The sequence below is a fragment of the Bidens hawaiensis genome, unplaced genomic scaffold, assembly GCF_021521415.1.
Source record: "Bidens hawaiensis isolate Kalapana, Puna unplaced genomic scaffold, B.hawaiensis_p1.1 tig00002572_1, whole genome shotgun sequence".
NCBI lineage: Eukaryota > Viridiplantae > Streptophyta > Magnoliopsida > Asterales > Asteraceae > Bidens > Bidens hawaiensis.
Window position 1 is genome coordinate 2,551,224 of NW_027491140.1, and position 21,948 is coordinate 2,573,171.

At 37.2% G+C, this 21,948-nt stretch overlaps 4 protein-coding genes across 4 annotated transcripts; 1 reads left to right on the top strand and 3 right to left on the bottom strand.

Annotated features, from left to right (window-relative positions):
- The first annotated feature begins 2,314 nt into the window (after window positions 1-2,314).
- LOC143620488 (uncharacterized) lies at window positions 2,315-3,256 on the top strand. Its single transcript, XM_077092180.1, has 2 exons — window positions 2,315-2,673; window positions 2,971-3,256. The coding sequence occupies exons 1-2, from the start codon at window positions 2,315-2,317 to the stop codon at window positions 3,254-3,256; spliced, it is 645 nt and encodes a 214-aa protein (XP_076948295.1).
- A 3,036-nt stretch (window positions 3,257-6,292) lies between these two features.
- Window positions 6,293-9,495, bottom strand: LOC143620508 (protein NUCLEAR FUSION DEFECTIVE 4-like). The gene is made up of 3 exons (XM_077092195.1): window positions 9,157-9,495; window positions 7,493-8,379; window positions 6,293-6,796 (listed from the first exon to the last, which is right to left on the bottom strand). The coding sequence occupies exons 1-3, from the start codon at window positions 9,478-9,480 to the stop codon at window positions 6,331-6,333; spliced, it is 1,677 nt and encodes a 558-aa protein (XP_076948310.1). The 5' UTR covers window positions 9,481-9,495; the 3' UTR covers window positions 6,293-6,330.
- A 2,889-nt stretch (window positions 9,496-12,384) lies between these two features.
- On the bottom strand, window positions 12,385-15,587 carry LOC143620509 (protein NUCLEAR FUSION DEFECTIVE 4-like). Its single transcript, XM_077092196.1, has 3 exons — window positions 15,249-15,587; window positions 13,585-14,471; window positions 12,385-12,888 (listed from the first exon to the last, which is right to left on the bottom strand). The coding sequence occupies exons 1-3, from the start codon at window positions 15,570-15,572 to the stop codon at window positions 12,423-12,425; spliced, it is 1,677 nt and encodes a 558-aa protein (XP_076948311.1). The 5' UTR covers window positions 15,573-15,587; the 3' UTR covers window positions 12,385-12,422.
- A 2,869-nt stretch (window positions 15,588-18,456) lies between these two features.
- LOC143620510 (protein NUCLEAR FUSION DEFECTIVE 4-like) lies at window positions 18,457-21,659 on the bottom strand. The gene is made up of 3 exons (XM_077092197.1): window positions 21,321-21,659; window positions 19,657-20,543; window positions 18,457-18,960 (listed from the first exon to the last, which is right to left on the bottom strand). Exons 1-3 carry the CDS (start codon window positions 21,642-21,644, stop codon window positions 18,495-18,497), a joined length of 1,677 nt encoding a protein of 558 aa, XP_076948312.1. The 5' UTR covers window positions 21,645-21,659; the 3' UTR covers window positions 18,457-18,494.
- Between the last annotated feature and the right edge of the window lie 289 nt (window positions 21,660-21,948).

Here is a 21,948-nt window from a genome sequence, read left to right on the forward strand (position 1 = left end):
ATCCTCCTAATATCCCATATGGCTACGCGCCAAGGTTGGGAATCCTCCTAATATCCTATATGGCTACGCGCCAAACTTCAAGGTTGGGAATCCCCCTAATATCCCATATGGCTACGCGCCAAACTGCAAGGTTGGGAATCCTCCTAAGATCCCATATGGCTACACGCCAAACTTAGGGGTTGGGAATCCTCATACCATATGTTCACGCATCACATATGCTCACGCATATTACACATGCTTACGCATCACATGCTCGCACATGTCACAGTCTACACGCACGCGCACGCAACATCTGCGCGTGGCGCATAACACAAAACCAAAGTCTACGCGCACGTGCATGCAACATCTGCACGTGGCGCGTGACATAAAGTAGCCCGTAAGTCGGCTCACGCGCTGGCTTTATTATTCACAGCTCATAAGACGCCTCGCGCGCAAGCTGTTATTATTCTTACAGCCCGTAAGTCGCCTCACGCGCTGGCTTTATTATTCACAGCTCATAAGACGCCTCGCGCGCAAGCTGTTATTTTTCTTACGGCCCGTAAGTCGCCTCACGCGCTGGCTTTATTATTCACACAGCTCGTAAGACGCCTCGCGCGCAAGCTGTTATTATTCTACAAGCTCGTAAGTCGCCTCACGCGCAGGCCTTTATTATTCACAGCTCGTAAGTCGCCTTGCGCGCCAGCTTCATTATTCTACAAGCTCGTAAGTCGCCTCGCGCGCCAGCTTCTTTATTATTACAGCTCGTAAGTCGCCTCGCGCGCCAGCTTCTTTATTATTACAGCTCGTAAGTCGCCATGCGCGCAGGCTCTCATTATTCTACAAGCTCGTAAGTCGCCTCGCGCGCCAGCTTCTTTATTATTACAGCTCGTAAGTCGCCTTGTGCGCCAGCTTCATTATTCTACAAGCTCGTAAGTCGCCTTGTGCGCCAGCTTCATTATTCTACAAGCTCGTAAGTCGCCTCGCGCGCCAGCTTCTTTATTATTTTACAGCTTGTAAGCCGCCTTGTGCGCCAGCTTCATTATTCTACAAGCTCGTAAGTCGCCTCGCACGCCAGCTTCTTTATTATTTTACAGCCTGTAAGCCGCCTCGTGCGCCAGCTTCATTATTCTACAAGCTCGTAAGTCGCCTCGCGCGCCAGCTTCTTTATTATTTTACAGCTTGTAAGCCGCCTCACGCGCCAGCTTCATTATTCTACAAGCTCGTAAGTCGCCTCGCGCGCCAGCTTCTTTATTATTACAGCGCGCAGGCTCTCATTATTCTACAGGCTCGTAAGTCGCCGCACGCGCCAGTTTTATTACTTTCACAGCTCGTAAGACGCCTCTCGCGCGCAGGCATTATTATTATTTTAGCTCATAAGTCGCTTCTCGCGCCAGCTCCATTATTATTATAGCTCGTAAGTCGCCTCACGCGCGAGCTTCATTATTATTATAGCTTGTAAGTCGCCTCGCGCGTTGGCTTTTATTACAACATGTCACCATCATAAAGAAAGCCTCTCAAAACTCAGACAATAAAGACAAGGCCAAAGAAAAGGGAAAAAACCGCCTCACACCTTATAAAGTCCAGCGCTCCACCTAGACGCTTGCGCGCCCAGGAGCAACACTGGACTTGGGGGGGCTTGTAAGGGTATGGTACTAAAACCCGGTTCTACGACCCTAAATCTATTATGTTTGGCTTATTTCATTACATGGACTAATACGATGTTATTGGGCCGAGGGGGTTTTGTGGAGGTAACCCTAACTGGGCTAGGCCCATTAGGGTACCATGATGGTGGCCATGAGACTCTATATAAGGAGGTCTCCACCTCCTTATCATGGGGTCATGCTCAGTAAGAGCCACCACCACTTTTTGTGTCTGTGAACAAGAAATCCTCAGGATATCTTAGCAGTCGCCTCCACTCCCCCGAAACCATTGCAGGTCTCAACATGACAGATCACAGGCGCAGCCGCAGAGGAAGAAGATCAGACGTGGTTCGTTCATCTCAAAATCCGTGGAAACATCGTCATGGATCAGGTAAGATTCATTTCATGATTCGACAAAAATGAATAAGAGAGGAGGCTAGGGTTTAAGATGTCATCTCTACTTTCTATTTCTAGCATTTTAACCACAAGAACTTAGTCTTAGCTCTCTCATTTTTTTCTCATCTTGGCCCCTGAATTTTTAGGGATTTTCGAGGACGGATGAAGCTAATTAACAAATCTTTGTCACGTTCAAGTGTTTTTATCTTTTCACTTCCTTTCATTTTTAAACTTTTGATATTTGACCCCTTTATATAAATGCCTTTCCTCTCAAAGCAACCCAAAAAACACATCAAGCCATGGACTGGTTTTCATGGTTCTCAAAATCTGGCATCCAACCTCCATTCATACACGAATATGCACTAGTTTTCTCACACAACCAACTCGAAGAAGACGATATTCCTTATTTCAACCATGAGTTTCTTCAAAGCATGGGAATCTCCATAGCCAAACACAGGCTTGAAATTCTCAAGCTCGCTAGAAAGTCGTCTGGTTCGCATCTAATGGCTAAGTTGTGTGCTGCAATCAAGAAAACCAAGAGAATATTGGCGCGATATGTTCGGACATGGAGGCACCGCAACGATTCAGCTGTGGTTAGGGTCAAGAGAAGGAGCTATAGTTCAAGATGGAAAGTTGCCATGGTGAAGAGAAGCAACAGGTAAATTATAAAATTAAGAACAATTCTTTTCAGAGATCTTTTTATTTCTAGTCAAAACGAAATATAGAAAAAGTAGAGTTCGCTTATTCAAGCAATTAACTAACTCCAGTTTAACTCATTTTTTCTGAAATTTTTATGTAACATTAATCTGAGTTTTCTTTAATAACTTGAAAAGAATTCTAAAAACACAATTTTGTTTAGTTTTTATTTTCAATATTTAAACATATCTTTTATCAAACTAATAATGTAGTATTCATTCAATAATATAAAATATAATATTTACAACGTTAATTACAGGCTGGTGATGAATAAACTAGGGCCTGCAACTCTTTTGATCACCAATGGCTACCGACCGGTGGAGGGATCTGGTGGTGCTATAGTGAACAGCTTTTCAGGTTCTTTGGTTTACGATCTTCGGCCGGGTGAAAGTAAGGAAGATGGTGGTGAGTATACAGAGATTTTGTGCAGTGATGATGAAGACGATGGGGATGGCGGCAGCTGCGGTGGTGGTGGATATTGGTCTGGTACATGTGTTGAAGGGATCAAATGGGATGCCATGTTTCAGGACTTGCATCCTACTTAGTGTTTGAGAATTGAGATTGTTTGATAATATAGTCAGTTTTGATTATTGTAAGTAATAATATGTAACTGTTTATTCTAAATGATTGTGTGATTATTGTTATTTTATACCTAAAATTTTAGTAGGATAAGAATTACCACATATTCATATTTCATACGCCTACTTATCTTAAGATGTGATCCTAAAGAGACTTCACCTTCAAATATGTACAAGCCTGTCTATCTTATCATAAGGTCACGTGACGTGATATGAGCCATATGGTATAAATCAAGTTTGCATATTACCAAACGATCCATAGTGGGAAAAAGGGTCATACTGGACGTTTGACATTGTCATTGGTCACACCAACAAGTCCATAACACAGTTGTTTACATATTTACACCCATCAATGTTGTTTACACTACCACACCGCGTGTTCCACTGTGCTTGGAAGTTGTTTTCGACCTACATTGTCCATTGTAACAACTTCAATGTCGTCTATATGTCTACATGCAACATCAATGTACCAAATACGTATTCATTTTGTTTGGGAAAAAGTGGTGATAGATCAGCTTTGCGTCCTTCAGGTCCCATCAAGCTCTTAATGTCATCTCTATTTAGCGAGCTTCAAACCAGCTTGATTAATATCCATCTTCTTTCTATTTGGACAACTGAACTGTATTAGATATTGTATTAAAATTAAGCCTGTTAGGTTTTGTATCACGGCTAGGTATTCTCTATTTTGTATATTGTTTCATAGACACAAAAATATATCATTTCACATAGGACATCAACACACTCAAAAACACATTTTTCACTTACTCTAGTTATTAATTATAGTTTTAACTTAACATTTTAGGTTGCAATGGTTTGCCAGTTAGATCTAGAAAGTTATTGTTAGGTGTAATAAATAAATATCTTTTACTAACCAGCAGGATTAGGCCCACCTTAGCCGTAGGGGGTGTGCACTTGGATATGACCCAACCATGTGTTTGGACTAGGGTGGTGGTGGGGAGCCATGCCACGGGGCCATCCTTACCTTTACCTACCAACCACTAGTGCGACTTAACCATTCATTTTGATATGACCATTTGACCCTTTCGATAACCTTCAAACTATTATATGCGATGTTTAATACAAAAATAATTATTTTATTTTTGGAATTTCTCTCTCTAAAATGAGCTATTTTGAGAATTTTCCCTTTATTTTATTTAATTACAAAAATAATTATTATGTTAAAAGTTGTTACAGTTTTCGTCCTATAGTTTCTACTAAAATATGTTAAATTTTCAGTTTTTTTAACCGCCAACGAATCATTTAAATGGACTACTGGCTAAATTCATCATATCGGAATGCACTCGTCTTTCGATCAAGGAAAACCATCACCAAGAATTGAAAATGCGTCACATGAAACACCAAGTCTCTCTCTAATCAATTCATCATTAGCTCATTCGCAATTTGCCTCTTCTACTTGTGTTGAAAAAAAAAATAAATGCCAATAAGCATTATCACAATTAGCATTGGAGGGTAAGTGAATTTTGTGCTAGAGACTACAAGATCTAAAGTTTGAATCTCATCACAACTAGGTTTTACCATAGTAGATCTTCAGACGGCGAGTTTTTTCATAACAATAGATGATGGGTTTGGACTACCTTACGCTGTCTGTGATCGCTAACGTATAGAGTCGTCTTTTGTCATTGGGTTACCCAGATAGCCGATCTTTTATTTGTTGGACTTTCAGAAAAAGAAAAACTAAATCAATTGATAATATAAGCCCGAGCTTTGACTGAAACCCCACTACAAGCTTTATCTTTTTGCCCAAACTTTTATCTCCCAAATCCCAACTAGGGGTGTACACGAGCAAAGCGAGTTAGGTTGGGTTCATGCCAAAGTTTGAGCTAAACAAGTTGGGTCGGCTCATAAAATGCTCCAGTCAGCTCATGGTTTGTAAAGTTGACTCGCTTAATTTTTTTAAAATTGTTTTTACATGTTTATAAATAAAAGAAATTTAAGTAACTTTAATATGCACGTGAACAAAAGAAATTATATTGTACGATTTTTTTCTAACTTTTATATATATATATATATATATATATATATATATATATATATAACATTGAAATCTGGGTTTTAATTTAAATGAGCGTGCCAACAAAACAATTAACCGAGTTAAACCTAGCTCCAACTCAGCTTGTTTAAAAACCAAGGTGGCTCAGCTCATATACAGCCAAGCTTTCTTCGAACTTTTGTCAAACAAATTTTAAGCAGTCATGAGTTTCTTGAACAACCCTATCCCCATCACCCGAATCACCCTATTTCCCCATATCTCCTTCCAACTGCTAGTTTTCACACTTTATGTAATAATAGTCGGCAGAAGACCGGAGATTATGTTTGATACAGTTTCTTTGTAAAAATGTTGTGTTTTTAGGATGTAACGATCAAGAGATTTCTACAAAGTCAATTGCGTATCTATATTAATCTTTTTAATCATGCCATTTTATTTTAATATCACGTCACTATCATATTTCATTTTCCATCACATCTTTCATACTATTAGCCATCTATCTTTTTTATAATTTTTTAATATGAATAATTTTATTAAATTTTAATTAATTACTTATTAAATCAAATTAAAATATGTAAAGATAAGATTAACTTAAATTAGTTATAATTCTCTTAAGACTTTACACAATACTAAACAAAAATAACAAAAAAAAGATACATATCTTTAAATGAAAAAAACATAAATAGAAAATAACAAAAAACAAAGTTAAATAATATCTAATCTTTCAAGGTACATTTATAGACTATAAGAAAAACTAAACAAAGCACATTATTATCTTATTGGTTACATTCTAACACTTGAATGACATTTCTGAAGATTGACCGACAAAAACAACTCCAACATGTGTGCTAAAAACAACTTCAATGCAAAACTGTCAAATTGGGAACGCTTTTCATACAAAAAATCATGATACAAAGCCCGATTTTTTTTTCTACGGGGTGTTCATATGCGATTAAACATAAGACCAAGTTTATTATACACACATACAACAAACACATACATCTCATAGGTGCACTATTCACAAATCAACAAATTAGTGACCCGAGCTTTGAGGCAAACGGAACGAACCACCAGCATAAAGCATTTGATAAACGGATCGAATTCTAATGGTCAAAATCAAGCTCAAAATGGTCCCTAAACCACATACACAAGCAAGAACAAGGAAAGTTAGCCGAAAACAAGTTGGGCCCAAACATGTAGACCCGCCTTGTTTAGCTTCTTCAGCGTCATAAACGTAACCCGCGAGCATACCAGAAAATAGAAGGGCCCCAAGAGGGTTTCCTAGTTGCATAAAATTGAAAAATAACCCAAAATTTTTTAAACCAAAAAGCTCGGAGGATGTTGATACCATGATGGCAATCTGAACGCCATAACATGTTCCAAGTAATGCTGTTGCAGCATATAATGTTCCGTTTAGAGCTGATGCGTATAGAAGATATGTCAACACCATGATGATTTGTGTTACCATTGTCCAAAATGTCCTCGGGATCGTGTGTAACCTGCACAAAGCACACAAATTTTATACAAATTTACAGATGTGCAAAGCCCAGGCCTGAAAGGATTGACTTAGGCATGGGCCCAAAAACCTTTCTTAAGGCTGCGCCCAAAAGGTCTGTCTAGCCCCGAACCTATAATGACCGGCATAATCCCAGGCCTAAAAGGATTGACTTAGGCCCGGGCTTAAAAAACTTAACTTAAGCCCGGACTTATGATACGATTTTAGTCAGTTATAACCAAAATCATATTTTCCAATTAACACAAGACATCATATAATTTTTAAATAAATTTTCTAAAACTTCAGAACTATTAGGAATAAAAATATGCATATATTTTTTTCAAATACCTCTAATTACTTATATAAAGCACAAAAATTAAAAACCTATATTTATATATTAAACTCGTAAAACAATTAAAACTCGTATAAAAGATTAAATTGGATGTGAAAATTAGAAAAAATACATGGATCTTTTTTCTTACTCTCTAAGCTCAACGAACTGGGCCTTAAGAATCTGGCATTTGGGCCTAACCGATCCAATAACCAACTTTTCCCAGAACTGGCCCCAACCGAGCTTTTCAACCAAACATTAGGACCGACAATCCACTGGCGGGCTCAACAAAGCCTCGAAGCAGGCATAAATAACCCGGCTTTTCGAGCCAAGCCCAAAACATGAATCGTTAACAAAAACAAAGATTACCTCACAAAGTATTCAGAAACCGCACCACCACCAAGCCGGCCCAGAAAATTGCAAAAACTGAATAAACTCATCAATGTGGTTGTATCATTAAACCCTAGCGAACTCGCAATCTGCGCCAAATTGTTCAGAACCGTGACCCCAGACCCAATCCCGAGAAAATAAGTGGTCCACAAAAGCCAAAAATCAGCCTTCACCATCGCTTCACGGAAACTAAAATCTTCACCTCTCCTTGGCCTTCTTTTCTTGATCTTAACCGCCCCTTCTCCAACCGCAAGTAGCAAATTCACATCCGAATCGTTATCGTTTTCACGAAAACTCGAAAGATTCGTGTTTGAAGACGACATCGTTAGTAACGGTTCGGTTTTCATATCCGAACTGTCGGAGGAAGAGTCAACGGGCCGGGTTGACTTCTTCCGGTCGGGAAACAGGGTCATTTTAACGGGAATCACAAGTGGTGATAATAAAAGAACCACCATGACCCCTATAAACGTGTAGGAAACCGTTTGGCTTAAGTTTAACGAGTTTTTTAAAATAGTCGTGGTTAAAAGAAAGATTGCTAGTAAAAGACTTGATCCTTGGGTGAACATGAAGTGAACGTTTTCTAACGGGTCGGGCTCGGACGCGGGTGTGCATGGGCGAACGTAATACATTAACGCAAGGCATATTATAGGTATACCGAGTGTGAACACGAGCACAATTTGGGTAGATGACCCGTTCAGTAACATGGTGCATACTTCTGTGAAAACCGCAGCGCTTAGAGCAATGTAGCCTTTTAGTAGGCCCGCAACCGTGCCACGACTTAAGGGGAAATTTCTTAAATTTGTAACGAGGACCGCAGTTCCCAACCACGCGCTGCTATTGGCTGCTAGCACGAGTGCAATCCATAACTGCAAACAACCGTATTCATAATTTAAGAAATTTATTAAACTGATTTGAATAAGCTTATTCAAATTGTGTTCGAATTCGAGTCCATTCGAATAAACTGGATTTCAATTCATTATTCGAATTCGGTTCAGTTAGAATTTCTGATTATTCGAGATGTGAAATAATCTGATATTTAGAATCAGATCAGCAATTTGAATAAGCAGCTTCCAAACTGTTTATTCGAAACTGTTGATCTACTTATAAATAAGCACTTAACCGTAAAACGTTTGCTTTCATCCAAACACTCGAAATTACATCAACTCTTAAACTTATTTCTTGCTGATACTAATTCAAATCTTGGAGGTTTTAAAAGTTGAAACAATTCATAAACAAGAAAAAGATTAACTTCTGAACAAATCCCAAGAACTGTTCTTAAGATACAAGCAATCCCAAATCCAAAAGATATTAATTTTTTCATAAAAAAATTAGCAAAAATTCAATCTTTTTGAAAAAATACTGGCTTCTGAACAAATCCCAAGAATGTTCTTCAGATAGAAACAACCCCAAATACAAAAGGTATGAAATTTTAAATAAAAAATTAACAAAAAAATGAATCTTTATTAAAATATGATCAGATTCCAAGAATGTTCTTCAAAAAGAAACACTCCCAAATGAAAAACATATTAAAAAATTCAACAAAAATTGAATCTTTATGAAAAATATTAACTCTTAAAACAATCCCAGATCAAAAAGATACAAAATTTCTAATAAAAACTGAATCTTTATGAAGAAATACTTACAACCCAGTACGGCAAATTATGAACAGTTTGAGTGATAGCTAGCCAGATGACACCATAACCAAAGAAAGCCGAAAAGACACCCACAAGCAGCACAGCCCATGGCGGGAAATAATTACACGCAATGCCTGGAAGAATCCCTGTGTTTTCCCCAAAATCATTAGCCACGCCGAGAACCGTAAGCTGTTGTTGTGAAAACCCCAGAACTGATTTCAGAGAATCGGAGTAAAGTGGGAAACAGTAGGAGTTGCCGGCGGCGATTCCGACCCAGACGGCGGCTGCGAAGCCCACCCACGGCGGCCGGGTTCCGGCTTTCACGGCCTGCATAGTACGGACGGTGGTGATTTGGCAGGAGATTGTGATATTGGTTGATGAAATTTAAATTGAAATTGGAACTGAGATTAGGTGTGTATTGATGTAGAATAGAAGCAGTGAAAGTAGTAATGAAATGAAAATATGCGGCATATTTACAAGATCCGATCCACGTTTTATGTTGACATCTGGTCGACAAATCATGAGATTATTTTTTTCTTTTTTATTAAACTTTAAGGTAGAATAACTTTTTGTTTCACCTTTAGTACTTTAGGTATATTCATAATGACATCTTTTGTTTCACCTCCTCTCTTTCTTCGTCTTCATCCTCCTCACCTCCGTCGTAAGCTCACAACCGTTATCAACTTCTGAGCATTCAACCTTATTGTTTTCACTGTCGTAACGGCTCTCCGGTTCACTGCCATAACGGAACTCCACGCCATCACCATGCACGTGGCTGGAGGTTCACTGCCGTAACGGCTCTCCGGTAAAGATGATGGTGGCGAATGGTTATTGTTTTCCGGTGAGTGGTGGGGAGGATGAAGACTGAGAAAGAGAGGAGGTGTGGTGACGTCATTGTTTTCCGGTGAGTGGTGGGTGGTGACGGATGGTGGTGGCGGATGGTGAGTGGGTGGTGGTGGTGGTGGATGGTGGCGGTAGTGGTGGTGGTTCAAGTGGGTGATGGTGGTTTAGGGGTGTAATTGTAAAAAATTTATTTTTCCAAGAATTTAAAAATATAGACGGGAAAGGTAGGAAACATAATAATACAGTCTCTCAAGACGGTTTTTTTGAGTAAAAATGTTTTTGAAAAATTTCAACTTTTGCTCCAAGATTACAAGTAATTTGGACTTTACCGACATTATTTCCCCAAATCTTGTCTTTTACCTGACTTTCTTTCGAAATTTGGCCTGCTCCCTTTTTATTTTTATCTTTTTTCCAATACGTCTTGACAGTCCAAATTATAAAAAGATTTTAAGGAAAAAAGGGTTATTTTGGGATTTCTATCTCTAAAATGAGCTATTTTGAGAATTTTCCCTTTATTTTATTTAATTACAAAAATAATTATTATGTTAAAAGTTGTTACAGTTTTCGTCCTATAGTTTCTACTAAAATATGTTAAATTTTCAGTTTTTTTAACCGCCAACGAATCATTTAAATGGACTACTGGCTAAATTCATCATATCGGAATGCACTCGTCTTTCGATCAAGGAAAACCATCACCAAGAATTGAAAATGCGTCACATGAAACACCAAGTCTCTCTCTAATCAATTCATCATTAGCTCATTCGCAATTTGCCTCTTCTTCTTGTGTTGAAAAAAAAAAATAAATGCCAATAAGCATTATCACAATTAGCATTGGAGGGTAAGTGAATATTGTGCTAGAGACTACAAGATCTAAAGTTTGAATCTCATCACAACTAGGTTTTACAATAGTAGATCTTCAGACGGCGAGTTTTTTCATAACAATAGATGATGGGTTTGGACTACCTTACGCTGTCTGTGATCGCTAACGTATAGAGTCGTCTTTTGTCATTGGGTTACCCAGATAGCCGATCTTTTATTTGTTGGACTTTCAGAAAAAGAAAAACTAAATCAATTGATAATATAAGCCTGAGCTTTGACTGAAACCCCACTACAAGCTTTATCTTTTTGCCCAAACTTTTATCTCCCAAATCCCAACTAGGGGTGTACACGAGCAAAGCGAGTTAGGTTGGGTTCAGGCCAAAGCTTGAGCTAAACAAGTTGGGTCGGCTCATAAAATGCTCCAGTCAGCTCATGGTTTGTAAAGTTGACTCGCTTAATTTTTTTAAAATTGTTTTTACATGTTTATAAATAAAAGAAATTTAAGTAACTTTAATATGCACGTGAACAAAAGAAATTATATTGTACGATTTTTTTCTAACTTTTATATATATATATATATATATATATATATATATATATATATATATATATATATATATATATATATAACATTGAAATCTGGGTTTTAATTTAAATGAGCGTGCCAACAAAACAATTAACCGAGTTAAACCTAGCTCCAACTCAGCTTGTTTAAAAACCAAGGTGGCTCAGCTCATATACAGCCAAGCTTTCTTCGAACTTTTGTCAAACAAATTTTAAGCAGTCATGAGTTTCTTGAACAACCCTATCCCCATCACCCGAATCACCCTATTTCCCCATATCTCCTTCCAACTGCTAGTTTTCACACTTTATGTAATAATAGTCGGCAGAAGACCGGAGATTATGTTTGATACAGTTTCTTTGTAAAAATGTTGTGTTTTTAGGATGTAACGATCAAGAGATTTCTACAAAGTCAATTGCGTATCTATATTAATCTTTTTAATCATGCCATTTTATTTTAATATCACGTCACTATCATATTTCATTTTCCATCACATCTTTCATACTATTAGCCATCTATCTTTTTTATAATTTTTTAATATGAATAATTTTATTAAATTTTAATTAATTACTTATTAAATCAAATTAAAATATGTAAAGATAAGATTAACTTAAATTAGTTATAATTCTCTTAAGACTTTACACAATACTAAACAAAAATAACAAAAAAAAGATACATATCTTTAAATGAAAAAAACATAAATAGAAAATAACAAAAAAAAAGTTAAATAATATCTAATCTTTCAAGGTACATTTATAGACTATAAGAAAAACTAAACAAAGCACATTATTATCTTATTGGTTACATTCTAACACTTGAATGACATTTCTGAAGATTGACCGACAAAAACAACTCCAACATGTGTGCTAAAAACAACTTCAATGCAAAACTGTCAAATTGGGAACGCTTTTCATACAAAAAATCATGATACAAAGCCCGATTTTTTTTTCTACGGGGTGTTCATATGCGATTAAACATAAGACCAAGTTTATTATACACACATACAACAAACACATACATCTCATAGGTGCACTATTCACAAATCAACAAATTAGTGACCCGAGCTTTGAGGCAAACGGAACGAACCACCAGCATAAAGCATTTGATAAACGGATCGAATTCTAATGGTCAAAATCAAGCTCAAAATGGTCCCTAAACCACATACACAAGCAAGAACAAGGAAAGTTAGCCGAAAACAAGTTGGGCCCAAACATGTAGACCCGCCTTGTTTAGCTTCTTCAGCGTCATAAACGTAACCCGCGAGCATACCAGAAAATAGAAGGGCCCCAAGAGGGTTTCCTAGTTGCATAAAATTGAAAAATAACCCAAAATTTTTTAAACCAAAAAGCTCGGAGGATGTTGATACCATGATGGCAATCTGAACGCCATAACATGTTCCAAGTAATGCTGTTGCAGCATATAATGTTCCGTTTAGAGCTGATGCGTATAGAAGATATGTCAACACCATGATGATTTGTGTTACCATTGTCCAAAATGTCCTCGGGATCGTGTGTAACCTGCACAAAGCACACAAATTTTATACAAATTTACAGATGTGCAAAGCCCAGGCCTGAAAGGATTGACTTAGGCATGGGCCCAAAAACCTTTCTTAAGGCTGCGCCCAAAAGGTCTGTCTAGCCCCGAACCTATAATGACCGGCATAATCCCAGGCCTAAAAGGATTGACTTAGGCCCGGGCTTAAAAAACTTAACTTAAGCCCGGACTTATGATACGATTTTAGTCAGTTATAACCAAAATCATATTTTCCAATTAACACAAGACATCATATAATTTTTAAATAAATTTTCTAAAACTTCAGAACTATTAGGAATAAAAATATGCATATATTTTTTTCAAATACCTCTAATTACTTATATAAAGCACAAAAATTAAAAACCTATATTTATATATTAAACTCGTAAAACAATTAAAACTCGTATAAAAGATTAAATTGGATGTGAAAATTAGAAAAAATACATGGATCTTTTTTCTTACTCTCTAAGCTCAACGAACTGGGCCTTAAGAATCTGGCATTTGGGCCTAACCGATCCAATAACCAACTTTTCCCAGAACTGGCCCCAACCGAGCTTTTCAACCAAACATTAGGACCGACAATCCACTGGCGGGCTCAACAAAGCCTCGAAGCAGGCATAAATAACCCGGCTTTTCGAGCCAAGCCCAAAACATGAATCGTTAACAAAAACAAAGATTACCTCACAAAGTATTCAGAAACCGCACCACCACCAAGCCGGCCCAGAAAATTGCAAAAACTGAATAAACTCATCAATGTGGTTGTATCATTAAACCCTAGCGAACTCGCAATCTGCGCCAAATTGTTCAGAACCGTGACCCCAGACCCAATCCCGAGAAAATAAGTGGTCCACAAAAGCCAAAAATCAGCCTTCACCATCGCTTCACGGAAACTAAAATCTTCACCTCTCCTTGGCCTTCTTTTCTTGATCTTAACCGCCCCTTCTCCAACCGCAAGTAGCAAATTCACATCCGAATCGTTATCGTTTTCACGAAAACTCGAAAGATTCGTGTTTGAAGACGACATCGTTAGTAACGGTTCGGTTTTCATATCCGAACTGTCGGAGGAAGAGTCAACGGGCCGGGTTGACTTCTTCCGGTCGGGAAACAGGGTCATTTTAACGGGAATCACAAGTGGTGATAATAAAAGAACCACCATGACCCCTATAAACGTGTAGGAAACCGTTTGGCTTAAGTTTAACGAGTTTTTTAAAATAGTCGTGGTTAAAAGAAAGATTGCTAGTAAAAGACTTGATCCTTGGGTGAACATGAAGTGAACGTTTTCTAACGGGTCGGGCTCGGACGCGGGTGTGCATGGGCGAACGTAATACATTAACGCAAGGCATATTATAGGTATACCGAGTGTGAACACGAGCACAATTTGGGTAGATGACCCGTTCAGTAACATGGTGCATACTTCTGTGAAAACCGCAGCGCTTAGAGCAATGTAGCCTTTTAGTAGGCCCGCAACCGTGCCACGACTTAAGGGGAAATTTCTTAAATTTGTAACGAGGACCGCAGTTCCCAACCACGCGCTGCTATTGGCTGCTAGCACGAGTGCAATCCATAACTGCAAACAACCGTATTCATAATTTAAGAAATTTATTAAACTGATTTGAATAAGCTTATTCAAATTGTGTTCGAATTCGAGTCCATTCGAATAAACTGGATTTCAATTCATTATTCGAATTCGGTTCAGTTAGAATTTCTGATTATTCGAGATGTGAAATAATCTGATATTTAGAATCAGATCAGCAATTTGAATAAGCAGCTTCCAAACTGTTTATTCGAAACTGTTGATCTACTTATAAATAAGCACTTAACCGTAAAACGTTTGCTTTCATCCAAACACTCGAAATTACATCAACTCTTAAACTTATTTCTTGCTGATACTAATTCAAATCTTGGAGGTTTTAAAAGTTGAAACAATTCATAAACAAGAAAAAGATTAACTTCTGAACAAATCCCAAGAACTGTTCTTAAGATACAAGCAATCCCAAATCCAAAAGATATTAATTTTTTCATAAAAAAATTAGCAAAAATTCAATCTTTTTGAAAAAATACTGGCTTCTGAACAAATCCCAAGAATGTTCTTCAGATAGAAACAACCCCAAATACAAAAGGTATGAAATTTTAAATAAAAAATTAACAAAAAAATGAATCTTTATTAAAATATGATCAGATTCCAAGAATGTTCTTCAAAAAGAAACACTCCCAAATGAAAAACATATTAAAAAATTCAACAAAAATTGAATCTTTATGAAAAATATTAACTCTTAAAACAATCCCAGATCAAAAAGATACAAAATTTCTAATAAAAACTGAATCTTTATGAAGAAATACTTACAACCCAGTACGGCAAATTATGAACAGTTTGAGTGATAGCTAGCCAGATGACACCATAACCAAAGAAAGCCGAAAAGACACCCACAAGCAGCACAGCCCATGGCGGGAAATAATTACACGCAATGCCTGGAAGAATCCCTGTGTTTTCCCCAAAATCATTAGCCACGCCGAGAACCGTAAGCTGTTGTTGTGAAAACCCCAGAACTGATTTCAGAGAATCGGAGTAAAGTGGGAAACAGTAGGAGTTGCCGGCGGCGATTCCGACCCAGACGGCGGCTGCGAAGCCCACCCACGGCGGCCGGGTTCCGGCTTTCACGGCCTGCATAGTACGGACGGTGGTGATTTGGCAGGAGATTGTGATATTGGTTGATGAAATTTAAATTGAAATTGGAACTGAGATTAGGTGTGTATTGATGTAGAATAGAAGCAGTGAAAGTAGTAATGAAATGAAAATATGCGGCATATTTACAAGATCCGATCCACGTTTTATGTTGACATCTGGTCGACAAATCATGAGATTATTTTTTTCTTTTTTATTAAACTTTAAGGTAGAATAACTTTTTGTTTCACCTTTAGTACTTTAGGTATATTCATAATGACATCTTTTGTTTCACCTCCTCTCTTTCTTCGTCTTCATCCTCCTCACCTCCGTCGTAAGCTCACAACCGTTATCAACTTCTGAGCATTCAACCTTATTGTTTTCACTGTCGTAACGGCTCTCCGGTTCACTGCCATAACGGAACTCCACGCCATCACCATGCACGTGGCTGGAGGTTCACTGCCGTAACGGCTCTCCGGTAAAGATGATGGTGGCGAATGGTTATTGTTTTCCGGTGAGTGGTGGGGAGGATGAAGACTGAGAAAGAGAGGAGGTGTGGTGACGTCATTGTTTTCCGGTGAGTGGTGGGTGGTGACGGATGGTGGTGGCGGATGGTGAGTGGGTGGTGGTGGTGGTGGATGGTGGCGGTAGTGGTGGTGGTTCAAGTGGGTGATGGTGGTTTAGGGGTGTAATTGTAAAAAATTTATTTTTCCAAGAATTTAAAAATATAGACGGGAAAGGTAGGAAACATAATAATACAGTCTCTCAAGACGGTTTTTTTGAGTAAAAATGTTTTTGAAAAATTTCAACTTTTGCTCCAAGATTACAAGTAATTTGGACTTTACCGACATTATTTCCCCAAATCTTGTCTTTTACCTGACTTTCTTTCGAAATTTGGCCTGCTCCCTTTTTATTTTTATCTTTTTTCCAATACGTCTTGACAGTCCAAATTATAAAAAGATTTTAAGGAAAAAAGGGTTATTTTGGGATTTCTATCTCTAAAATGAGCTATTTTGAGAATTTTCCCTTTATTTTATTTAATTACAAAAATAATTATTATGTTAAAAGTTGTTACAGTTTTCGTCCTATAGTTTCTACTAAAATATGTTAAATTTTCAGTTTTTTTAACCGCCAACGAATCATTTAAATGGACTACTGGCTAAATTCATCATATCGGAATGCACTCGTCTTTCGATCAAGGAAAACCATCACCAAGAATTGAAAATGCGTCACATGAAACACCAAGTCTCTCTCTAATCAATTCATCATTAGCTCATTCGCAATTTGCCTCTTCTTCTTGTGTTGAAAAAAAAAAATAAATGCCAATAAGCATTATCACAATTAGCATTGGAGGGTAAGTGAATATTGTGCTAGAGACTACAAGATCTAAAGTTTGAATCTCATCACAACTAGGTTTTACAATAGTAGATCTTCAGACGGCGAGTTTTTTCATAACAATAGATGATGGGTTTGGACTACCTTACGCTGTCTGTGATCGCTAACGTATAGAGTCGTCTTTTGTCATTGGGTTACCCAGATAGCCGATCTTTTATTTGTTGGACTTTCAGAAAAAGAAAAACTAAATCAATTGATAATATAAGCCTGAGCTTTGACTGAAACCCCACTACAAGCTTTATCTTTTTGCCCAAACTTTTATCTCCCAAATCCCAACTAGGGGTGTACACGAGCAAAGCGAGTTAGGTTGGGTTCAGGCCAAAGCTTGAGCTAAACAAGTTGGGTCGGCTCATAAAATGCTCCAGTCAGCTCATGGTTTGTAAAGTTGACTCGCTTAATTTTTTTAAAATTGTTTTTACATGTTTATAAATAAAAGAAATTTAAGTAACTTTAATATGCACGTGAACAAAAGAAATTATATTGTACGATTTTTTTCTAACTTTTATATATATATATATATATATATATATATATATATATATATATATAACATTGAAATCTGGGTTTTAATTTAAATGAGCGTGCCAACAAAACAATTAACCGAGTTAAACCTAGCTCCAACTCAGCTTGTTTAAAAACCAAGGTGGCTCAGCTCATATACAGCCAAGCTTTCTTCGAACTTTTGTCAAACAAATTTTAAGCAGTCATGAGTTTCTTGAACAACCCTATCCCCATCACCCGAATCACCCTATTTCCCCATATCTCCTTCCAACTGCTAGTTTTCACACTTTATGTAATAATAGTCGGCAGAAGACCGGAGATTATGTTTGATACAGTTTCTTTGTAAAAATGTTGTGTTTTTAGGATGTAACGATCAAGAGATTTCTACAAAGTCAATTGCGTATCTATATTAATCTTTTTAATCATGCCATTTTATTTTAATATCACGTCACTATCATATTTCATTTTCCATCACATCTTTCATACTATTAGCCATCTATCTTTTTTATAATTTTTTAATATGAATAATTTTATTAAATTTTAATTAATTACTTATTAAATCAAATTAAAATATGTAAAGATAAGATTAACTTAAATTAGTTATAATTCTCTTAAGACTTTACACAATACTAAACAAAAATAACAAAAAAAAGATACATATCTTTAAATGAAAAAAACATAAATAGAAAATAACAAAAAAAAAGTTAAATAATATCTAATCTTTCAAGGTACATTTATAGACTATAAGAAAAACTAAACAAAGCACATTATTATCTTATTGGTTACATTCTAACACTTGAATGACATTTCTGAAGATTGACCGACAAAAACAACTCCAACATGTGTGCTAAAAACAACTTCAATGCAAAACTGTCAAATTGGGAACGCTTTTCATACAAAAAATCATGATACAAAGCCCGATTTTTTTTTCTACGGGGTGTTCATATGCGATTAAACATAAGACCAAGTTTATTATACACACATACAACAAACACATACATCTCATAGGTGCACTATTCACAAATCAACAAATTAGTGACCCGAGCTTTGAGGCAAACGGAACGAACCACCAGCATAAAGCATTTGATAAACGGATCGAATTCTAATGGTCAAAATCAAGCTCAAAATGGTCCCTAAACCACATACACAAGCAAGAACAAGGAAAGTTAGCCGAAAACAAGTTGGGCCCAAACATGTAGACCCGCCTTGTTTAGCTTCTTCAGCGTCATAAACGTAACCCGCGAGCATACCAGAAAATAGAAGGGCCCCAAGAGGGTTTCCTAGTTGCATAAAATTGAAAAATAACCCAAAATTTTTTAAACCAAAAAGCTCGGAGGATGTTGATACCATGATGGCAATCTGAACGCCATAACATGTTCCAAGTAATGCTGTTGCAGCATATAATGTTCCGTTTAGAGCTGATGCGTATAGAAGATATGTCAACACCATGATGATTTGTGTTACCATTGTCCAAAATGTCCTCGGGATCGTGTGTAACCTGCACAAAGCACACAAATTTTATACAAATTTACAGATGTGCAAAGCCCAGGCCTGAAAGGATTGACTTAGGCATGGGCCCAAAAACCTTTCTTAAGGCTGCGCCCAAAAGGTCTGTCTAGCCCCGAACCTATAATGACCGGCATAATCCCAGGCCTAAAAGGATTGACTTAGGCCCGGGCTTAAAAAACTTAACTTAAGCCCGGACTTATGATACGATTTTAGTCAGTTATAACCAAAATCATATTTTCCAATTAACACAAGACATCATATAATTTTTAAATAAATTTTCTAAAACTTCAGAACTATTAGGAATAAAAATATGCATATATTTTTTTCAAATACCTCTAATTACTTATATAAAGCACAAAAATTAAAAACCTATATTTATATATTAAACTCGTAAAACAATTAAAACTCGTATAAAAGATTAAATTGGATGTGAAAATTAGAAAAAATACATGGATCTTTTTTCTTACTCTCTAAGCTCAACGAACTGGGCCTTAAGAATCTGGCATTTGGGCCTAACCGATCCAATAACCAACTTTTCCCAGAACTGGCCCCAACCGAGCTTTTCAACCAAACATTAGGACCGACAATCCACTGGCGGGCTCAACAAAGCCTCGAAGCAGGCATAAATAACCCGGCTTTTCGAGCCAAGCCCAAAACATGAATCGTTAACAAAAACAAAGATTACCTCACAAAGTATTCAGAAACCGCACCACCACCAAGCCGGCCCAGAAAATTGCAAAAACTGAATAAACTCATCAATGTGGTTGTATCATTAAACCCTAGCGAACTCGCAATCTGCGCCAAATTGTTCAGAACCGTGACCCCAGACCCAATCCCGAGAAAATAAGTGGTCCACAAAAGCCAAAAATCAGCCTTCACCATCGCTTCACGGAAACTAAAATCTTCACCTCTCCTTGGCCTTCTTTTCTTGATCTTAACCGCCCCTTCTCCAACCGCAAGTAGCAAATTCACATCCGAATCGTTATCGTTTTCACGAAAACTCGAAAGATTCGTGTTTGAAGACGACATCGTTAGTAACGGTTCGGTTTTCATATCCGAACTGTCGGAGGAAGAGTCAACGGGCCGGGTTGACTTCTTCCGGTCGGGAAACAGGGTCATTTTAACGGGAATCACAAGTGGTGATAATAAAAGAACCACCATGACCCCTATAAACGTGTAGGAAACCGTTTGGCTTAAGTTTAACGAGTTTTTTAAAATAGTCGTGGTTAAAAGAAAGATTGCTAGTAAAAGACTTGATCCTTGGGTGAACATGAAGTGAACGTTTTCTAACGGGTCGGGCTCGGACGCGGGTGTGCATGGGCGAACGTAATACATTAACGCAAGGCATATTATAGGTATACCGAGTGTGAACACGAGCACAATTTGGGTAGATGACCCGTTCAGTAACATGGTGCATACTTCTGTGAAAACCGCAGCGCTTAGAGCAATGTAGCCTTTTAGTAGGCCCGCAACCGTGCCACGACTTAAGGGGAAATTTCTTAAATTTGTAACGAGGACCGCAGTTCCCAACCACGCGCTGCTATTGGCTGCTAGCACGAGTGCAATCCATAACTGCAAACAACCGTATTCATAATTTAAGAAATTTATTAAACTGATTTGAATAAGCTTATTCAAATTGTGTTCGAATTCGAGTCCATTCGAATAAACTGGATTTCAATTCATTATTCGAATTCGGTTCAGTTAGAATTTCTGATTATTCGAGATGTGAAATAATCTGATATTTAGAATCAGATCAGCAATTTGAATAAGCAGCTTCCAAACTGTTTATTCGAAACTGTTGATCTACTTATAAATAAGCACTTAACCGTAAAACGTTTGCTTTCATCCAAACACTCGAAATTACATCAACTCTTAAACTTATTTCTTGCTGATACTAATTCAAATCTTGGAGGTTTTAAAAGTTGAAACAATTCATAAACAAGAAAAAGATTAACTTCTGAACAAATCCCAAGAACTGTTCTTAAGATACAAGCAATCCCAAATCCAAAAGATATTAATTTTTTCATAAAAAAATTAGCAAAAATTCAATCTTTTTGAAAAAATACTGGCTTCTGAACAAATCCCAAGAATGTTCTTCAGATAGAAACAACCCCAAATACAAAAGGTATGAAATTTTAAATAAAAAATTAACAAAAAAATGAATCTTTATTAAAATATGATCAGATTCCAAGAATGTTCTTCAAAAAGAAACACTCCCAAATGAAAAACATATTAAAAAATTCAACAAAAATTGAATCTTTATGAAAAATATTAACTCTTAAAACAATCCCAGATCAAAAAGATACAAAATTTCTAATAAAAACTGAATCTTTATGAAGAAATACTTACAACCCAGTACGGCAAATTATGAACAGTTTGAGTGATAGCTAGCCAGATGACACCATAACCAAAGAAAGCCGAAAAGACACCCACAAGCAGCACAGCCCATGGCGGGAAATAATTACACGCAATGCCTGGAAGAATCCCTGTGTTTTCCCCAAAATCATTAGCCACGCCGAGAACCGTAAGCTGTTGTTGTGAAAACCCCAGAACTGATTTCAGAGAATCGGAGTAAAGTGGGAAACAGTAGGAGTTGCCGGCGGCGATTCCGACCCAGACGGCGGCTGCGAAGCCCACCCACGGCGGCCGGGTTCCGGCTTTCACGGCCTGCATAGTACGGACGGTGGTGATTTGGCAGGAGATTGTGATATTGGTTGATGAAATTTAAATTGAAATTGGAACTGAGATTAGGTGTGTATTGATGTAGAATAGAAGCAGTGAAAGTAGTAATGAAATGAAAATATGCGGCATATTTACAAGATCCGATCCACGTTTTATGTTGACATCTGGTCGACAAATCATGAGATTATTTTTTTCTTTTTTATTAAACTTTAAGGTAGAATAACTTTTTGTTTCACCTTTAGTACTTTAGGTATATTCATAATGACATCTTTTGTTTCACCTCCTCTCTTTCTTC

Bases quoted from the DNA above. Each gene is read 5' to 3' on its own strand.
- LOC143620488 (XM_077092180.1), top strand. From the start codon at position 2,315: ATGGACTGGTTTTCATGGTTCTCAAAATCTGGCATCCAACCTCCATTC. The intron at 2,674-2,970 runs GTAAATTATAAA...CGTTAATTACAG, and splicing joins ATGGTGAAGAGAAGCAACAG to GCTGGTGATGAATAAACTAG.
- LOC143620508 (XM_077092195.1), bottom strand. From the start codon at position 9,480: ATGCAGGCCGTGAAAGCCGGAACCCGGCCGCCGTGGGTGGGCTTCGCA. The intron at 8,380-9,156 runs GTAAGTATTTCT...GGTTGTTTGCAG, and splicing joins ATAATTTGCCGTACTGGGTT to TTATGGATTGCACTCGTGCT. The intron at 6,797-7,492 runs GTAATCTTTGTT...TGCTTTGTGCAG, and splicing joins GTTTCTGAATACTTTGTGAG to GTTACACACGATCCCGAGGA.
- LOC143620509 (XM_077092196.1), bottom strand. From the start codon at position 15,572: ATGCAGGCCGTGAAAGCCGGAACCCGGCCGCCGTGGGTGGGCTTCGCA. The intron at 14,472-15,248 runs GTAAGTATTTCT...GGTTGTTTGCAG, and splicing joins ATAATTTGCCGTACTGGGTT to TTATGGATTGCACTCGTGCT. The intron at 12,889-13,584 runs GTAATCTTTGTT...TGCTTTGTGCAG, and splicing joins GTTTCTGAATACTTTGTGAG to GTTACACACGATCCCGAGGA.
- LOC143620510 (XM_077092197.1), bottom strand. From the start codon at position 21,644: ATGCAGGCCGTGAAAGCCGGAACCCGGCCGCCGTGGGTGGGCTTCGCA. The intron at 20,544-21,320 runs GTAAGTATTTCT...GGTTGTTTGCAG, and splicing joins ATAATTTGCCGTACTGGGTT to TTATGGATTGCACTCGTGCT. The intron at 18,961-19,656 runs GTAATCTTTGTT...TGCTTTGTGCAG, and splicing joins GTTTCTGAATACTTTGTGAG to GTTACACACGATCCCGAGGA.